General features: G+C 35.2%; 4 protein-coding genes across 5 annotated transcripts; 3 read left to right on the top strand and 1 right to left on the bottom strand.

Annotated features, from left to right (window-relative positions):
* The first annotated feature begins 23 nt into the window (after nt 1-23).
* Nucleotides 24-1,352, top strand: LOC116306875 (dolichyl-diphosphooligosaccharide--protein glycosyltransferase subunit TMEM258). The gene is made up of 3 exons (XM_031717007.1): nt 24-119; nt 309-427; nt 1,048-1,352. The coding sequence occupies exons 1-3, from the start codon at nt 117-119 to the stop codon at nt 1,172-1,174; spliced, it is 249 nt and encodes an 82-aa protein (XP_031572867.1). The 5' UTR covers nt 24-116; the 3' UTR covers nt 1,175-1,352.
* Nucleotides 1,353-1,958: 606 nt separating this feature from the next.
* On the top strand, nt 1,959-6,765 carry LOC116306902 (methylosome protein WDR77). Its single transcript, XM_031717040.2, has 9 exons — nt 1,959-2,045; nt 2,145-2,472; nt 2,702-2,751; nt 4,171-4,241; nt 4,335-4,392; nt 4,749-4,820; nt 5,234-5,345; nt 5,633-5,704; nt 5,885-6,765. Exons 1-9 carry the CDS (start codon nt 1,988-1,990, stop codon nt 6,216-6,218), a joined length of 1,155 nt encoding a protein of 384 aa, XP_031572900.2. The 5' UTR covers nt 1,959-1,987; the 3' UTR covers nt 6,219-6,765.
* A 134-nt stretch (nt 6,766-6,899) lies between these two features.
* Nucleotides 6,900-12,667, bottom strand: LOC116306922 (uncharacterized). 2 transcript variants are annotated; one of them, XM_089031502.1, is made up of 8 exons: nt 12,530-12,667; nt 9,570-9,645; nt 8,899-9,071; nt 8,487-8,561; nt 7,886-7,974; nt 7,752-7,804; nt 7,523-7,626; nt 6,900-7,263 (listed from the first exon to the last, which is right to left on the bottom strand). In XM_089031502.1, the coding sequence occupies exons 2-8, from the start codon at nt 9,578-9,580 to the stop codon at nt 7,187-7,189; spliced, it is 582 nt and encodes a 193-aa protein (XP_088887628.1). In that variant the 5' UTR covers nt 9,581-9,645; nt 12,530-12,667; the 3' UTR covers nt 6,900-7,186. The 2 variants fall into 2 exon arrangements, with proteins under 2 accessions (XP_088887628.1, XP_031572923.1); XM_031717063.1 differs by lacking the exon at nt 12,530-12,667 and adding an exon at nt 9,995-10,116.
* LOC116304231 (T-complex protein 11-like protein 1) lies at nt 10,580-17,343 on the top strand. The gene is made up of 8 exons (XM_089031501.1): nt 10,580-10,852; nt 11,920-12,040; nt 12,508-12,728; nt 13,055-13,191; nt 13,543-13,796; nt 14,470-14,651; nt 15,191-15,357; nt 16,146-17,343. Exons 1-8 carry the CDS (start codon nt 10,707-10,709, stop codon nt 16,355-16,357), a joined length of 1,440 nt encoding a protein of 479 aa, XP_088887627.1. The 5' UTR covers nt 10,580-10,706; the 3' UTR covers nt 16,358-17,343.
* Nucleotides 17,344-18,503: the final 1,160 nt, after the last annotated feature.

The following is an 18,503-nucleotide window of genomic DNA, read 5'->3' as shown; positions in this document are numbered from 1 at the left end:
CCGAACTCTAACCGATACTTTTCCGAACGATGTAGACGTTTTCTTGAGCCCCGACAAAAGCCAGGCAACGGTCTTTTTGTTCCTCTTCGAAGCTTTTGTTTATTTTTTGTATCAAGATGGTAAGTTTCTCTTAAAAATCTGTAAAAATCCCCCTCCATCCTCCATTTTTATTTCGTAAATCAATCATATATAGATACATTGATTCCTAATCTTATGGTTATCAGCTTCATTTTGAGATCTTTCGATACTGATTATTGGATATTTTGAATGAATTGTAAACTATATTTTTTGTTTTATTATTTTTTTAGGAGGAAATGTTGGTGGAATCGATGAACCGATATGCCAGTCCTATCAACCCAGCTGTTTTTCCTCATCTGACGATAGTCTTGCTGGCGATTGGAATATTTTTTATGGCCTGGTTCTTTGTGTATCCTTTCGTACAGTCTCGATCCATCTTTAGGACAATATTATTACTATTGTTTATACTAGTGCTTACGTGTGCATCCCTAACGATCTCTCGCAAACAGCATAGGAAAATAATTCTTACTTTAACTACTTGATAATCGTAGGCTTTGATTATAATTGACAAGCTAAGAAATTCTATCAAAACAAAATTCTTAAAGAAATCGAACTATTACTTTGTCAATTAATTAACGTGCAAGTAATCTTAAATGTGTCTGGTTTTGATTGGTTATAACCTTCAAAATCTTCAAATGCTTTTAAAAACATTATGACTGATAAGAAACAACCAAAGAGTATTGATTAATGCCAAAATTAATGTCAAAATATGTTACAATGTTACAGTCAGTAGTCCAACACAACATTTATTTAAAGGTTTATCTAGGATCTGAGGTAGGGGCTCTCAGAAACATGACAAATTATACATTATTGAATATGATATTTTTTGCATAATTTTCAAAACAGTCCTTTGTAAAATGTGAAAAGGGAGTTGAGGTACACACAGTCAACTTCTCCTAGATTTGTACGTTTATACTCATGATGCGATTCAGTTCAAGTTGTTATAATAAACCTTGACTTGTGTTTCAGCTATGAAGTAACATCTACTAAATACACAAGAGACATCTATAAAGAGCTTCTGGTTGCCCTTGTTGCTTCTCTCTTCATGGGATTTGGAGTTTTATTCCTTCTTCTGTGGGTTGGAATATACGTATGATGTCATAGAATTATTAAATCATTGGTGAAGATCCTAAAGGGAACAGCTTGGATGGTCAGCTTGAAGAGCAAAGAAATATTTCAAATTTTACTACAAAAATTAAGCAGACACCATAACATTTAAACATCTTGTACAATTTGTTTATTAACATATAATAAAATAAAGTTTCTGAATGAAACATTTGTGTCTGTTTTTTCATGCATCAGTCCTCTGACAGTTTGATATGGACAGATAGCTGATTACCCTGGGGGAGGGGGAGGGGGTGGTGAACTGAGCATAGCCAGCGTAGCATCTCTCAGGGGACTGGGGAGGAAAGGTCCCCCGAGAGCCGCTACACTGGCTAAACTGAGCAGGGAGACTGTGCCAGTAGGGTAGTAGCTAAAGAATTGTATGGAATGTAAGGAACATAAGAAACAATGTGCTTGAGTGATGATGAAACAACTTCAAGTTGAGAGTAAATACAGTAAATTTATGAGCACATCAAATCCAACCTCAATTTGGACCCACTGTGTCATGCCACTCAAAGTGAGTCATTATACATCACACTGACCCACAGGAAGCCCATACAAGTTTTGAGAACTGAATGTCTATTATGCACCATGCTGCCCCAATGCTGGAATGATTGTACCTTACTCTAAAATATCTGTAAAATATCTTTATATTAAAAAAAATTAACAAACCTAGTACCCCTTGTGGTATTATGGCCCTTGTATCACCTATTAAGGCCCTTTCAGTGCAAAGATGAAACCGCTGACCGCAAACTGTCAATATTTTAGTCGCAGTCGCACGTGCTGTAAAAAAATACATTCCAAAATGGAAGTTCTTCCTTCAGAAGTCTATCAAAATATAGACGCGATTGCACATGGACAAGGTAAATTAGCACCCCAGGACCCTCTTTACTGATAGCTCAACCCCTTAGATATTAATCCGCAAAATATTAAGGAGCCTTATGGTGTTTATGTTGTCTTAGATGGAACGTTGGCTGTCGCTTCATCGTCAATGACCGGTAGAATCTGGAATGGTTCACTTTGGACCTTCAAAGACGCTTCTACAGCTCCAGATCCTGAATACAGCAGTGGTAGAGCTTGTACAGAAGCAGGGATAAATGATGTACTGTGGTTAGACTCGAGTAGGATGGTCGTTGGTTTAGATGATGGATCGGTCGAAATCTGGGCGCAAACTGGAAGTCTACCAGGTCTAGAAAATTTAGCCTCACTAACGGAGCACGACGATATTGTATCTTCTGTTAGTGTGGACTGTGCTAGAAAACGAATTATAAGTGGAAGTCGAGACAGAAGGTAAGATTTTCCTCATAAAATGTTGCCGTTTTTACAATTTATTTTCAGTTGTGAAATATATTTTTTTCACGAATTGTACTTCCATTGATTAGATTTCAGATTGTTTGAAATTTTCTAATGTTTTTGACATTAATCCTATCTTTCGTTTGAATAATTGATGCCTATAACTGATCTTAGGCAAGATTATCGTAGATCATTAATATATATACATGTGTGTTATTTTTTGCAGCATAAAATTGTGGGATCTTAATAGCGAACAATGTATGATTACATACAAAGGTGGGTTAGGGCTTAACTATCTAATAAATCATTAATAAATTTATGACTGTAATTATTATCCATGTCATTAATCATAATATATCAAAGGAAATGAATGATGCATTTAGGGGATGGTATATAGCGTGTCTGGAAGATAAGACCTTACGATTATCAGATCTTTAAGAACTATTTAAAGCATTGGTTCATTTAATTTTTTAACATACTATTTCTAAAGGTTGAATAAATTGATTAGATAATATAATAACTATAGATATTGATTGCTGATTGATAGATTTTATTTATTATACTTCTGAGAGTATTTAAATAAAATAATAATGCTAATATAAATTATTCTTTTTAGTGTGTGTGTATAGCAACAAATAAAACAATATTTTATCCATCTAACAGCTTACTAGGATATAATATTTATAATTATTTCTAGAAATATGAATTACATTTACAACTCCATGATGGATGAAAAGCCTAAGTGGTTTTGCAACCACCTTGACAAGGCTACCAGTAGATTGAATTAGAATTTAGAAGTTTGTTTTTTGCCAATTATGTGGGTTAAATATGTATTTTCCAGGCCGTAAATATTATGGTTATTTGTGCTGAGTTTTCACACAAACTTTATTTTTCTGGTCATATAATCAGAAATGCTCAAACAAATGAGATTTCATTAATAGATTAAAAAACTTGCACCTGAAAACATTAAGCATTTTTTTTCTTTATCAACCTGAACTTGACAGTCACTTAGATCTGATACTAAGTACTCCATGTGGTTATGAGTATTTTTCTTACACACCTGGCTTCATACTTAACCATACAGACTTTGTATTTAGAGTTGCCATCATACTTACTATTATATTAATGGACTTATAGTACACTCAACAAAATTACACGACTCTGATTGGTCGAGAGGAGTACAATTATAGCCTTAATTGTACTCCGTAGGAGTACCGAATTAAGTCGCTATGGCAATACGGCCAAAACAATGTCAAAACAATTATTTTCTATCATTTTGTACTTAAAAAGCATAAATAAAATTTTAAAGCCATAAGAACTAATCTTTTTTATGCATTTCAGTTGCACGATGGACTGGAAATCGGCCGCCAAATAGACAAAGATGAACGGCGTCGCTTCGCATTTTTTACTGAAATTTTGTTGAGTGAACTATAACCAAAAAATTGCACGATCTTCTCGTACAATTTGGAACTAATAGACACTCGTAATGTTTTGAAAGTTCTTTAATTGTACTCGCCTAAAGGCTCGTGCAATTACAAGAACTTTCAAAACATTACTCGTGTCTATTAATTTCCAAATTGTACTTGAGATCATGCGATTTCCTATACTAATTTACAAGACATAACATATAGATAGTACAATATTTTTGGTAAGATTTTAAAAAAAATATTGATCTTAAAAGTATTTCATTTCTAGGTCATAAAGAAAGTGTTTCAGACATAGACTGTAGTAGAACTGAACAAGATTTATTTCTTTCAGCATCTGAGGTAAAAATAAAATGCTACATGAAACAAAACTGGGATTCCTGTGGTAACTTTAGTCACAGGTATCCCATGACTTTTTTACTTTCATTGTCATAGGATGGTAGTGTAATATTATGGGATACAAGGAAAGCCAAACCTGCAAAGAAGCTTGTTGGTATGTACAATTTTTTTGTGTGTGAATTTTGCTTCATGTTATCTAACCCCAGAAAATTCCAAGAAGTGGGGATGGATGGACATCTTATGCATAGAGAATGGTGGCGTAGCCCTTAATTATTAAGTGGCTATTGAGGTCTGTCTTCAACCTTCTCCCCCATAATAAATAGCCATTGCAATTTTACATATGTATACAATAGAATCTTATGTCAATATGATAAACTCTTATCGAGATGAGAGAAACTTGTCTAACAATTTGTAATCTCCATACTTAGTGAGTTAATTAGCCATACCCTGACTTCACTCGTTACCAGAGGATGTTTCAGGAAATCTTTAAGGTTTTTTGTTGTTTTTTAGATCCTACAAAGTATGAAAGTATACCATACTGTTTAGCGTGGAGTCCATTGGATTCAAGCCTCTTTGCGACAGGTATTTATGATAAATTTAACTCACTAAATTGCTTCTTATTGGCCAAGAGCCTACAGCCAATTATTGATAATATCATACATAGGTTTTCCTGCAGATAAAGAATTTATCAAGTTTATTCAAGGTCACAATGAAGATTGAAATATATTTGCAGTGTGAGCTGCATCGGTGTTTCTAATGAAACCGTAATGATAAAAGGGTAAATTTTACACAGAAAAGATGAAAAAACTTACTGTGACCTTTCGAACGCTAGTAAGTTTTTTCATCTTTTCACGTTGTAAAAGTTACCCTTTTATCATTAAGGTTTTGAATATTTTTGCTGTTCTTTCCAATGTAACTATAAATATACTTACATACACAGTTTCATGTTCTTCCACATATCGATGAGTAATTTATTTAACTCATCTATTTGTCAGGTTTTGAAGATGGTAGCGTACATGTGTATTCAATAAAAGATATGACCAAGATTATATTTAGTTATACTCCTCACACACGGGCTGTAAATAAAGTGGCTTTTTCACCAAGAAGGTAGGAAAAGTGTGCATAATTATATCAATACTCAAGAAATAAAACAGCATTTCCCATACTCCATTCAGTAATGCTGCACCCAGGAAGTGACATTAAAAGCTCAAGAGGTGTGAAGAGTTAATTATTGCTTAAATCTTATATAACACCTCTTTGCAAAGCAGGTTGCATATGAGAGGGTGCATTAGTATCATGCTCCATGCTCTAATATATCACAGTTCTAGACCAATTAGAGCATGGGTAGCAGGTCACGTCCATCTAATTATGTTATACTGTATTTTCATTTTTAGCCCTGAATGGCTTGCTTCTGTGTCAGATGACAAAATCGTGAATGTACAAAATGTAATCCATAACAGTGCAGTGTAAGTCTTTTGCTATCAATTTCTTCAAACTTAAGATTCTCTATGGCATTGATTTTCATCAAAATATCATCAACGGTTTGGAAGATAAATAAATTTTAGCACTGACTCCAATTAAAACTAGGAATACCACTTACACTTAGTTTGTCAGTCATATGAAACTATAGTATTTGATTTTTACAGGTTACGGAGTGACATACACACAGACTTTGTTCGCGGTTTGTCTTGGAGCCCACTGGATGATTCCCTCATGACCAGTGGCTGGGACAAGGCTGTCCTAACCCACATGTGTGGTCTGAAGTCTTCTTCTGACCTGGTTGTGGAGCTCAGTAAATCAAGAAACACATCAGTCGTTTCTGTTGATAGTGAACCCCCTCTACAACCTGAGGTCAATGGTGAAGTCCAAAATGATGAGGATGAGCAAGACAACATGGATGTTGCTGAAGAAGAATCTCCTTTTGCCAATGATGACAAAACGTGTGGAGGAAAGATGGAAAGAATTGTAGTAGAAAGTTAATATTGACAGCAGAGTCATGATGAAGATCTATTATATTTAAGTTGCTTTAATAGTCAAAAACAGACTACTAAGCCTCTACTGTAGATAGTTAGCAGTATACGAGTTAGTGTTCTAGGTGTTCATCTCGACCTTTGTAGTACAAAATTAATGTCACTGTCTCGTCATAAAGGATTCGCATGCACAATCACATGCTTATGGCTATGCTAATGGTAGAACTCTGGGGTATTGAATTCTTTCTCATGTAAAATGATTGCATTGTTCCTCCGCTCATATAATATTCATGAAAAACCTCCATTTCCATCCTTTCTTTTGTTTTGCCTTTTTTTTACAATTCATTTTGGCCAATGATTAAATTAAGTGCATGTATATCTGGATATCATTACACTTAGCATATGTGGAATTTCTCACCAACTCAAACATGCATGCACCTCACCAAAGATTCTTAATTTCTTTCCAACTTATTTTCTTCCAAGATTACTTGGGCATAATTTTTTTTAAATTCTTTCTGACATCATTAAAACTTTTAACATACTTGAAGCTCAGCTCTTCAACACTTGAAAGTCTGACAGGATGTTCTCATAACAAGAAACATGTTCTCTCAAATAGTAAATTATAAATAGAAAGTGTAAGAGGTAGACTTGAGAGTATCAGTTTATATGAATTACGCCTACACTAGAATAGTGGATTTATAAGAACCGTCAATAGTTTTAATAGCAATATTTTCCAAGCATAAATATATCTTCATGGTTACTTGTTCAAACTCTTATTATGTAATAAATGTTTGATCTCATGTGTACATGTATCACTGCCTTGTTTTGTAGGATTCAAGGGTGGGAATCGAGGTGGGAATCAGGGGTTGTGTATTCACCTCTCTTTATGTTACTTTTCTACTAATGATGGTAATCCATGGGATATATGTGGCTAAAAGTTTGAAATGGGGAAGGTCTAGATATCTGGAGATTGAGAGTTCAAACAGAAGAGGAAAGGTTTGAAGGGTTGATGTTGATGCTATTTATCCTCAGGACAGTAATATCTTGTCTGTGTCCTGAAGGAAACAAAAAATATTTTTTTTACTGGAGCAATCTTAATTGCCAGTCCATCAGTCCATCTATCTTTACATTGGTTTGACCATCCATCCATTTGTCCAATCATCTATCCATCCATCAGTCTGTCTCTCTGTCAGTCAGTCTGTCTGTCCATCCATCCATCCAGCTGCCCACTTGCCCATCCATCCAGCCATCTATCCACACATCCATCTATCCATCTATTTTTCATTCACTTATCATCCCATTCATTCCTAATACCTTGAGTTCTCTTATATCCTTTTCTTCTTTTCTTCTTGAAGACAATAACTTTTGATGTTTTTGTTTTTTCTATGACAGTAGCCTCAACTGTTACAAGTTCTTTACTGTTGACCAAAAAAACCCATGATATAAAACCTTTTCAGCTACAGTACATCCCGAAAGAAAATAAGATTCTGCAGTATTGCTATGGGTTACCTGTGATAAAACCCACAGGGACCCCATCACTTACTTTAAAAGAGGTCGACCAATGATAGAAAAGTTCTCACCGCCTACTAGGAGGATCTGTAGATGAGGAAATATCACAATCTTGAACAAAATGCTTATAAAAAGTAATAGATAAAGCCTACTGATAGAGTGTTATACCTTTTCTAGTTTTATTCTTTCTCCTAATTCTGCAGGAATTTTAAAGATAGTAATGGTATCATTTACAGTAAATTTAAATTGCCGACCACCTGAAATGTGAAGAAGATTGAAGTTAATAAAAAGAATAAGGATAGAAGCGACATTGAAGAATCGTATAACAGGTAAAATAAAAAGATATAACTAGCTAAAAACTAGTGTGAGCTGCGTCGGTGTTTCTAATGAAACAGTAATGATGAAAAGGTAAATTATACACCGTGAAAAGATGAAAAAACTTACTTCGTTGGAGTAAAAGAGGTCTTTTACTTTGACGAAGGACTAGCGTCCGAAACGTCAGTAAGTTTTTTCATCTTTTCACGGTGTATAATTTACCTTTTCATCATGACTGTAACAGGGAAAATGAGATGAAGCATGCCACCATAAAAATTGGTTCATTATTGCATTTTATTTTTCAATTCATTCTTCATTTTCAATCTTCCGTTGTGCATTCTCGAAGTCTATAGCATGTTTGGGACATTGCTGGTGGTGGTCAAGATAATGGATAATACTGACATGAAAGCTGATTCTTATCATCTCTGGATTAAGTGCTTGTAGCTTTGCTTACCTAAGTGAACAACTGCAAATACTTTCCCACTTTTTATTCCTTCTGTTGCTTCTTTTTCAACTTTGGATATGACTTCTACAAAATTAAAAGTTTCAAGTTCAAAAGGTTTGAAATATTTTTGGCAAAAATACCAACAAGATAATGGACAAAACACCAAATCTATTCGGCTGAGTGCAATGTTTTCCCATTTCTAACCACATGTCATTCCTTTGAGATTAAAATTCTTTGTTTGAGTTGTATCCATATTTGTGTGTCTCCTTATGTGCAATCATTGAACAAAGAAATGATACTCTAGGGAATGACATCTGGTCTGAAATGGGAAAACATTATGGCCAAGTAGATTTGGTCTATTACTTAAGCTACAGTTCAAAACAGACCTGTAAGAATATATTAAAGAGAAAGAAAATTACACCTGGATTATAGATGGCTGATATACAGTTTTGGTCATCTTCATCTTCAGCTCCAGCTTCTGATAATGAAGATGCTGATGAACTAGATGGACTCCTGATATCGACATTCTGGATCATGTTAAGTGGATCTGTCATCATCTGCTGGGCTGCAGCCGTAACACTAAAGTTCTTTAAACTGCAGAACAATGATGGAAAGAATACTGTTGTAAAACAAAACTAAAATACCAACTAGTCTAATATTTGATTCTATGAAATGCACAAAATATACACTGAACTAAAATCCAGTAAAGTTGATGTCCTAGTTGCACACAAATGGGGATGTTTTAAATTTGTCTGATTTGCCTCTAGGATTGCCTCTCTCGATGTCTAACCAAACAAAAATCATCCCAGAATAATTATATGAATGCATCTTATGTTCAGATAAGTTTTTAAATTTAAAATCAATAAAATCCCTATACATTTAAAATAATTAGATATAAAAGATTAAGATCTAAGGAAATTCCTTTCCTGGCTCTAAGAGACTTCCATCCTAGATCGCTAAGGTTTCATAACTCGAGAAAAACGTTACGTCTCTTCCCTGGGCAGTGGTATACTAGCCCCCCCTCCCCCCACCCCCAAAGGACTGTCACACAAATCCATCCCCCCTCCCCTCACCCTCAGGGTTATCACATACCTGTTTTTCATGATGTTATTATTTACAAGTAAATTTGCACGTATTCCTTGGACTTTCTGAACATTTGAACATAAACCTGTAGAAAACAAACGCCCAGTATATAAAGTGTTACTGTCAGTACATACAGAACATAGCACTTCTTGCACCAGGCCACGTACTTACGTAATAACAAAGCTGTTTCCAATCAATTTTATCGATATTCTAAAAACAACCTCTGGGCTTATCAATGTCAGGGCACGGTTATTAACTCACACATCGAATCGCAATTTAGCGTGTAAGATTCTGCGGAGGGAGGAAACCAGTGAATAACACTCGAAACAAGAAAAGACACTCACGTGTTCTCACAAATATGAACTCCAACAGGCAGAAATGTTAGAATCTTTGAGCAAGACTTATTCCTAGTTATTCTTAAGTATATTAGTTACCTTGTAAAGTATTTTTTCGTTGTGCTGATCGTATAATCGTCCCTCCAACTTTGACAAGATTTACACATCTCAAAACTCTGGCCGCCATTTTGGAAAAACTAGTTGCCAGACTCAAAAGCCGAGGTAGCACAGGAATCCCAAACGAATTATGCTAAAATTTCTTATTTATTTATTTATTTTTGACACTTTTCTTTACATTTGTCCGCTATCAATTGATCATAACTATTCCTTCTATGCTGCTTTAGCAATAAAAAATGAGACTACATTTTGTACCTATGACGATAGTTATTAAGTTTTTTTCTGTATTCCGCGATAGATAATCTATTCCATTTACCATTGTTGCATTCCGTGCGTTTTCCCGGAAACTAAGCGTTAAAAAGCGCATCACGCAAATAAAAAATCATACCAGATAAATTCAAAATTGTAGTCAGTTTTTGTCAATAAAATATTATAATAACGCCGCAAAAGTTCAAACCATTTTTTAGCAACTAAAGAATATTAATTTTCAGTTAACTAAAAACTCGAGTATCGTAGTATCGTATGCTATGAATATTCATGATAGCGCGCATGCGCAGTGCTTTTGTTTTTGTCTGTGATAATCAAAAGCTGAGGACTTTTAGTGTTGGTGTTCAATGTTTGGACTTTAATATTGTTTATCTTTCAATAACGAACACGAAATTATCAGTAATCCATCTTCACTTCCACATAAATCATGGACGATGGTAAAAACGGCGATCAGAGACCCAAAACTCCTGAAAATCCAGCAGAAAGTGCGGCCGCCATTGTATCAAATATGGCGCTCGCACATGAGCTTGTCATGAACGATGACTTTAAACTACAAGATTTCCCTGATAATTCGTAAGTCTTTATTAAGTAAACTATAGGGTTTTGTCGATATTATTTACGACAAGTATAAGGGTCTCGTTAATTTGTTTTTAAAGTCAATAAAAACAATTCATAACTCAACAAATTTTTAGAATAATTTCATCAGCTTTCGATAAAATTCAATTGTCTTTTTTTTCCTTTTAATTCCCATTTTCTTAGATGTAAGAGAACAAGGAAAAAGTAACACTAGAATACGGAAATCTGAAGGAAGTTTTTTAAAATTTTGCGTAATTGTTCCTAAAATTGTAATAAATCATTAGTATACAATAATATTCTAAGGTTAAAATTAATTGTGATAAATTACTACGTTATTCCTCAAAAACAAAAACCTGCAAAACATTTGGCTTGAAGATTTTGAAATACGTAGCAACCACATTAATAATTTCAAAAACAACACCTACACATGAGAAAGAACTTAATGTTAGAATTTGAGAATAAAAAAAGGGACGATACAGTAGAAATGAATTAAAGAAAAAATATGAAATTCAATCTTATGAGTGGAATCTTTCACTTAATATTGTAAAAGCTTATAATTTTTCGATGTTTTTAGGGAAAAGCAACAAATCTTTGAAACAATCTTTGGAATGATCTAAGTCAGGGCATGGCTAACACACAGGAATACTGAAACAATCTTTAGGCTGATCAAAGTCAGGGCTCAGCTGTTCTGACAGATTGAGCCCTGAAACAATCTGTGGGCATGTCCTATAAGTCAGGACATGAGGCCAAACAAATAAATAAGTGTGTTTCCTGTAGCACGACCAACCCTAATTTTCTTGTAGATTTTTGCCGACCCTAATAAGCGTTCCCAGTAAGCTTTTGTATCAGTAAAAAAAAATTCCGACCTACCGACCCCAATTATTTTTCTAATGCAACAGGAAACACACTTATTTGTTTGTTTGGCCTGACTAACTCACAGATCCATCAAATTATAATTTAGCATATTAGGTATAGCATTTTCTTGTTTGGTGTCAATCTATAATTTATTACAAAGTTATCATAATGTTTTTCTACATTAGTATTTTTGTTTGTGTATTTTTGAGGCTTGAGAAGCATGTTAAAGAAATTGTTCACAAAGCATTCTGGGAGAAGTTGACAGAGGATCTTGAAGCGACGCCACCTGACTATAAACATGTGCTGATATTGATTTCAGAAATGAAAGAAGTGAGTACCAGCCAGCTTTGATCAAAATGCGCTATAGAAGAACCCCATTTATATTATTATTATTATTATTAAAATGTCTTGTTAAGTCTGTCAAGTGCATAAAAGTATGTGAATATGTTATCGTTGATCATACTCCTTGGCCCAGTTGTTCAAAGCCCGATTAGTGCTAATCCTGGGTTAACTCTTAATAAGACCTATAGAGTTAATCCTGGATTAGCGCTAATCCAGCTTGGAACAACCCGGCCCTTGCATGTCTCTTTGCAGTAGAATCACTGGTCAAAAATTAGATTGAATAAATGATAAAATGTGGGGGACCAGGGAGAGGTTTCAGTATGGAAAATGTAGAAGACATATTAACAAAGTGTGGAGAGGCTTATAGACTAATATGAAAACAAGACCCTGCTGGTTGATATTCCTTGTATATGTTGAATAAATTGTTTCATAACAAGCATTATCTCTTACAACAGAACCTTCTTTCTCTTCTCTTACCTCACCACAATTCCCTGAGGGCACAAGTCAATGAAGTGCTTGACATTGAGCTGATCAAGCAACAGATTGATCACAATGCTCTTGATCTCAGACAATGTGCACAGTTTGTCGTAAATCTTTTGGGAAAGCTGTGTGCTCCAGCAAGAGATGCGCAGGTTCAGGCACTCCTACAAGTGGACGGCATAGTCAATTTGTTTAGGTATGGTACTTTGAAAATATATCAATGTATATATCCTTGAAATTAAGTCTGTAATTGTATCTCAAAGGTATTATTGGGGTTTCTGTTTTAAAACAAGAAAAACCAATTAAGAGCAGATGGAAAAGAATTCCATGGGGAGAGGGGGGGTCAAGTTGGTGTTCATAAAATAGCAAGAAAGCGACATAAATGTTAAGATGCCACAAAGTCAGCCTTCATTAGAAATAATCCTTACAAAATGGGGGAGTGGGGGGGGGGGGGGGGGCTTTTACACTCAATGACAACAAAGTTACTTTGTAAAAAAAATTGAATTGCCTTTTTTTTTTCAGGGAAATATTTAAAGTTATAGACATAATGAAAATAGACATGGCTAATTTCCAACTTCAAGCAATAAGACCACAGCTTCTTCAACAGTCTATAGAATATGAGAGAAAGAAGTTTACTCAATACCTTGAAGCTAACCCAGGTAAGATATAATTCAAAGCCAGTACTCTAGATCTCTCTCTTCTCTCTCTCTTTCCCCTCTCGACCTCCTCCACTTTAGATGGTGTCCACTTATCTCCACTGATGCTTATTGGAGGGATGTAAAAGAACCCCTGAGGATGTAAAGAAACCCTGGAACATAACCAACCTCTGTGTGGCTACAACTCTGTTGATTGTAATGTGCCACTGAGCACATACATATTACTACATAAAAAAGTCACTATATAAATTATACATCATAATCTGTTATCTTATAATCATAATTTTACACACAACACAGTAATCTCATGTCCTTGGCAAAACCATCTTAGATTACCTGATTTTATTTTTATAGCCGGTTTAATGTCTACCAAAGTTTGGTTGGAAAGAGGAAAAGAAGTAGCACATGAAGCAGCAGCAAAGCCACCTTCCTCGCCATCTCCATCTCCCTCTCATTCCCCCTCAACCTCTTCAAGTGCCGAAAGCTCAACCACACCCCAAGATACCACAGACTCTTCACCAACCCCAAAAGCTGTATCAAGGATGGATCTTCTTGCACATGCATATCTTGGCATCATCTTTGGAGAACCTGGCTGGCCATATCCAGAGGTAATAAAAAAGCCCTAAACCTTATCAATACAACCTGCAGTGAGGTGTGTGTACCTCCCTGGTAATTCATACTTGATGCAATTATGGGGAGTCATGAATTAACGAAGAGTGGTAAAACACTAACCTTTTACCTCCATGGTCCTCTGTGGTCCTCTGTGGCCCAGTTTTTGATTTGCATGTGAGCTTAGTCATTTCAATTGGTTCTCTTTCCTACTCCAAGGGTTTTTTGAGCTTTGAGGTTTTTCCTCTCTCCTCTTAAACCAATCCTACATAAGGCAGCTTCTGCTTGGGGTCACACATGGATCGTATAGCAGCTAGAAGAGGTGTCCTCACAGTGCTTTCAGTTTGACTCCATTAAGCTTTGCCACTGCTGTACTTACAGCGGTGATTAGCGATAAACTCATTTATCAAATTGAGCTGATACTCGCAGTATATCAAGCAACTTATGCAGCTGCAACCTCAAAGACTCAGAATAAAAAAAATTCTGATAATTTTTTCTGAGTCTTTAAATTTGCAGCTGCATAAGTTGCTTGATATACTGCGAGTATCAGCTCAATTCCATAAATTGCAACTGCAGCACAAATATATAGTTTATATATATTCTCATATAGATTAACTCATTGTTAACACAGGTTTCATGTCTAATGCCTCAATTGCATGTCTTTCTTCACAGACATTATTAATGGATGAATTACGACTGGCAGAAATGAGATCCAGTATCCACCGGAGCACTCTTTTGGCTTCAATTATGCTCGTTACCATTCAAACTGTTGCTAGGCAACTAAAGTCAGACACAACCTATGTTAATAGCTTGAAGAGAGCTTTGTTTATTTTGCTGGATGGTGTATCAGAAGGGTACGTGTTGATTTTTTTATTCATTTAATTACACAGGTAATTACTATAAAATATCTGAAAAACTTTATAAACGGATAAGTTAAATGTGGATGCTAGATATATTGTTTGTTTTTATAATACACTCAACAAAAATTACTCGATTCTGATTGAACGAGAGGAGTACAATTAAATCCCAAATTGTACTCTGTAGAGTCCCAATTAAGTTGCTCAATTTTGTTGAGTGTATTATAAACAAAAGGTCGCACAATTTTCTCGTACAGTTCGGAATTTATAGATACTCGTGATGTTTTGAAAGCTCTCAAATTATGAAAACTTTCAAAACACCACTCGTACCTATAAATTCCGAATTGTACTCGAGCTCATGCGATTTCCTATACAAATATGTACTTTTATATAACACAAATTATGCTTTTTTTGATTCGAAGAACAAAATAGAAAGTGTGAGTGCGCGCTGTGTGCTGTGTGCTCTCATAAAGAACGCAGCCCCAACCAATCACTATATAACAGTTATATTATAATATTTTCTATTGATTTACCAGGGATGTTTCATCATCGATGTCCAGCATCTACGAACAAGTTAAAGAAGAAACCAACACGTTTCTAGTGGAACGAGGTTTTTCTAAAATGGCAGGAGAACACGAAGCGTTAATCAAGGGACAGATAATCGCACTCGGGGATCCCGAACATCAGCTGCGCAAACTACTTTGTAAGTCTCAATCGACCGTTGTCTCAAGGATGCGTGCGCGTCACACTTGACGGGCCACAAAACTGAAAAACGCAAATTCAGTAAAATTGAGAAACCAGTTTTATATTTAAAGAGGAGAATAATCGATTCTATGAATTTTTATTTTTTAAAAAATCATAGCAATGCATGATAATACTTGTGTTTTGGTATCGTGGCCCGTCAAGTTCCTTAAATTTGGATTCGCACGCAACCTTGAGAAAACGGTCTATTAAACTTCTACATTATCTGCGCAAATGATCATCAATGCATGTCATGTGATTTTAAAAACGTTTGCGAGGTAATGCGAATGGTGATTGGTGGTTTTGTTTGCATCACTCAAAAAAAATTTAAAAAATTTTTAAGGGAGTCACGCTCACCTCTCACCTCTGTTGTAGACTCGGCGTACCCAGTCGTCATTCACGTTTTTTTTTAACGCGCGCGAAGGCTTTCTGGAAGGAGAAAGAAATGTACTGTAAACTAACTCAATCCTTCCAATCAACCACAGCGTGAGATCAATAAGGGAAGAGAAACGACTGGGTACGAGTCTGCCTCTGTGACCCAGAGTTAATTGATTTCCAGTCACCGCATTTTAGTTGAGAGGCGCCTTCACATTGCTTTTAGTTCTACTGACCCCCTTGAGCTGCGCCACTGTTGTACTTGAGGTTGTCATTACTTTTTTACCATAAATATGTTAGTTTTTTTACCATAAATTATTATTTTTTTACCATGAATATATATAACTAATTCAAGTGATTTCGTTTTAATTTTAGCCAAACGTGCATACGATTATATGTTCAAAATCATCAAAGCCCGTTTGCGCCATGGCAACGGTCGAGAAACTGGTCACGTGCCAATCCCCCCTGGCCTCGATCCCGTGGGCACCGAACTATCTGAACTGGCGCTTCGGTTTGGACGCGTAGCGTCCCTCAATGCTTCGACTTATGGACCTTTTTATGATAAACTGCTCGAAGAACCAAATTAAGGAGCACAATCATCATCAGAGAAAGCTTAGAAATCAGACCACGGTTTTTTAGGCCAGTTTGAGCATGCGCAGTTAACGTGCTGTGCACGTGATATCGTGTGTCCCAGGAAAATGGGAAGAACTTTGGGCATACCACGACCAAGAAAGAAATGACTAACAGTAGGATTTAAATTAATGAAAAAACACTTATAAAATTAAAACGTTTATCTTATTTGCAATATATTTCTGGACTTTATAAGATTATTTTTATTCAAAAAAATGTTAAAAGGACATTTACGTTTTTGACGCTACTGTGTTTGGTTTTATTTAAAAGTAAATTGAAATGAGTTTTTTATTCTTTTTATCATTAGTGTGAATGTAATGGTAGTAATATGAAAAGTTAATAGTGAGAAAGATATATTTATCCAAAAGGGACCACGTGACACTTAAACTCGAAAGGTCCCTCTCTGCATTTTCATTAAATCCAACTAGTGGTCTGTCATCAATGCTGTGTTCTGAGATACTAGTAGCGAAAAGTACCAGCTTTCAAAACCAAAACATTAAATTTAACTTTAATTCAAAGGCTTTGCACTATCTATATCTTTCACCGACTAGTTGGATTTGACCGTGAAAATGATTGGTCCTCTCGCCCTCGTGACCTATGAGTCATTAGCCCATTCGGCCTTTGGCTTAATGAGCTATTATTGACTCGTAGCCCACTCGCGCTCGAGGACTAATTACTAAATAGATATAATTTTGTGTGGTTTCGAACTTTTTAGTATTAATATAAATTATAGGCGTGCGAAGACCGTGCACGTGACCGCGCGGTGTCACTCTATTCCTACTAACTGGACAAGCAATGATATCGTCTTGCGTGTAGTGATAGCTGGAGAAATTTCGTCTATGTATCTTCATGTTAGAGTTATAACGACGAATATATTATGACACATCGTTAAGTCGATATTGTAATAGAGCCTCCATTAAAGTGCCAATATCATCTCTGACAATTTTCTTGGTATAGATTTTATAGATTTTACATAAGATGAGCTGTTATGACGAAAATAATTTTTATAGATTGATATTCACTTATTATTGCCTTTCGCGGGTCAGGGAAGGACCCGTCTTTATCTTGTTGGTCATTTTGGGTATCGAAAAATGAAGCCATATAACCATGGTTCCCTTATTTCTTTATCATGGTTTTTGAGTAACGAAAAATGAAGCCATATAACCATTGTTCCCTTGTATCCTTATCTTGGTCATTGGGTATCGTAAAATGAACCCATATAACAATGGTTCCCTTATTTCTTTATCTTGGTTTTTGAGTAACGAAAAATGAAGCCATACAGCAATGAATCCTTTCAATCCTTATCTTGGTTGTTAGGTATCGAAAAATAAAGCAATATACCCATGGTCCCCTTGTATTTTTATCTTGCTTATCGGGTATCGAAAAACTGAAGCTATATAACAGGGTCGTGACAAGGGATGTGGGATCAAGAATCACATGCTACGAATCAGGGATTAGGTACAGGAGAGGGATTGGGATCGCATAAATAAATTCAAGGATCAAGGGATTATTTATGGAATCATCTTGCGAGTTTTTGGGATTATGGATCAAAATTTTGTGGATCCTGAATCACAAAAAAAAAAAAAAAAAAAAAAAAAAAACAGAAAAAGAAAAGAAAAAAAAAAACGAAAAACGATTATGAAATAAATAATATCTAAAAAGATAATATCTAAAATGATAATAAAAACTAATTGGATAATTTAACAAAATTAAATTTGTTGTGAATTGTGATCGCCAATTAAATGAAAATTTCACTTGCGTGGCGTGTGAATTTGTGTAGATCTTCTAAGTTTTTGATATACTATAAATTAGCTTTTCTTTTTCTTTTCTATTATTGTCTTCTTTTTCTTTTTTTTTTTTTTTTTTTTTTTTTTTCGTTCCTTTTTTATGCTTTAGAAGTCACTCAGCTATCTCACCTGGGCATTTTTGTTGAACTTAGGACGATGGGACGTGACCGATTAGACAGTCCAGATGACGACCCTCATATCTGAATCAAAACACAGCCTTCTAAACACCTTGCTCACAAAGTACAACAATTCTAAGTGCCTTATACACTTAAGGCATTATTATTATTCTTACCTTCATTGTTTTTAATTCCCAAAG

The sequence above is a fragment of the Actinia tenebrosa genome, unplaced genomic scaffold (assembly GCF_029948245.1).
Source record: "Actinia tenebrosa isolate PJP-AT-01 unplaced genomic scaffold, QUT_ActTen_1.0 PGA_scaffold16__25_contigs__length_10494907, whole genome shotgun sequence".
Taxonomy (NCBI): domain Eukaryota; kingdom Metazoa; phylum Cnidaria; class Anthozoa; order Actiniaria; family Actiniidae; genus Actinia; species Actinia tenebrosa.
The sequence above is the reverse complement of the archived record's forward strand: the minus strand, read 5'-3'. Positions and strand labels throughout refer to the sequence as shown.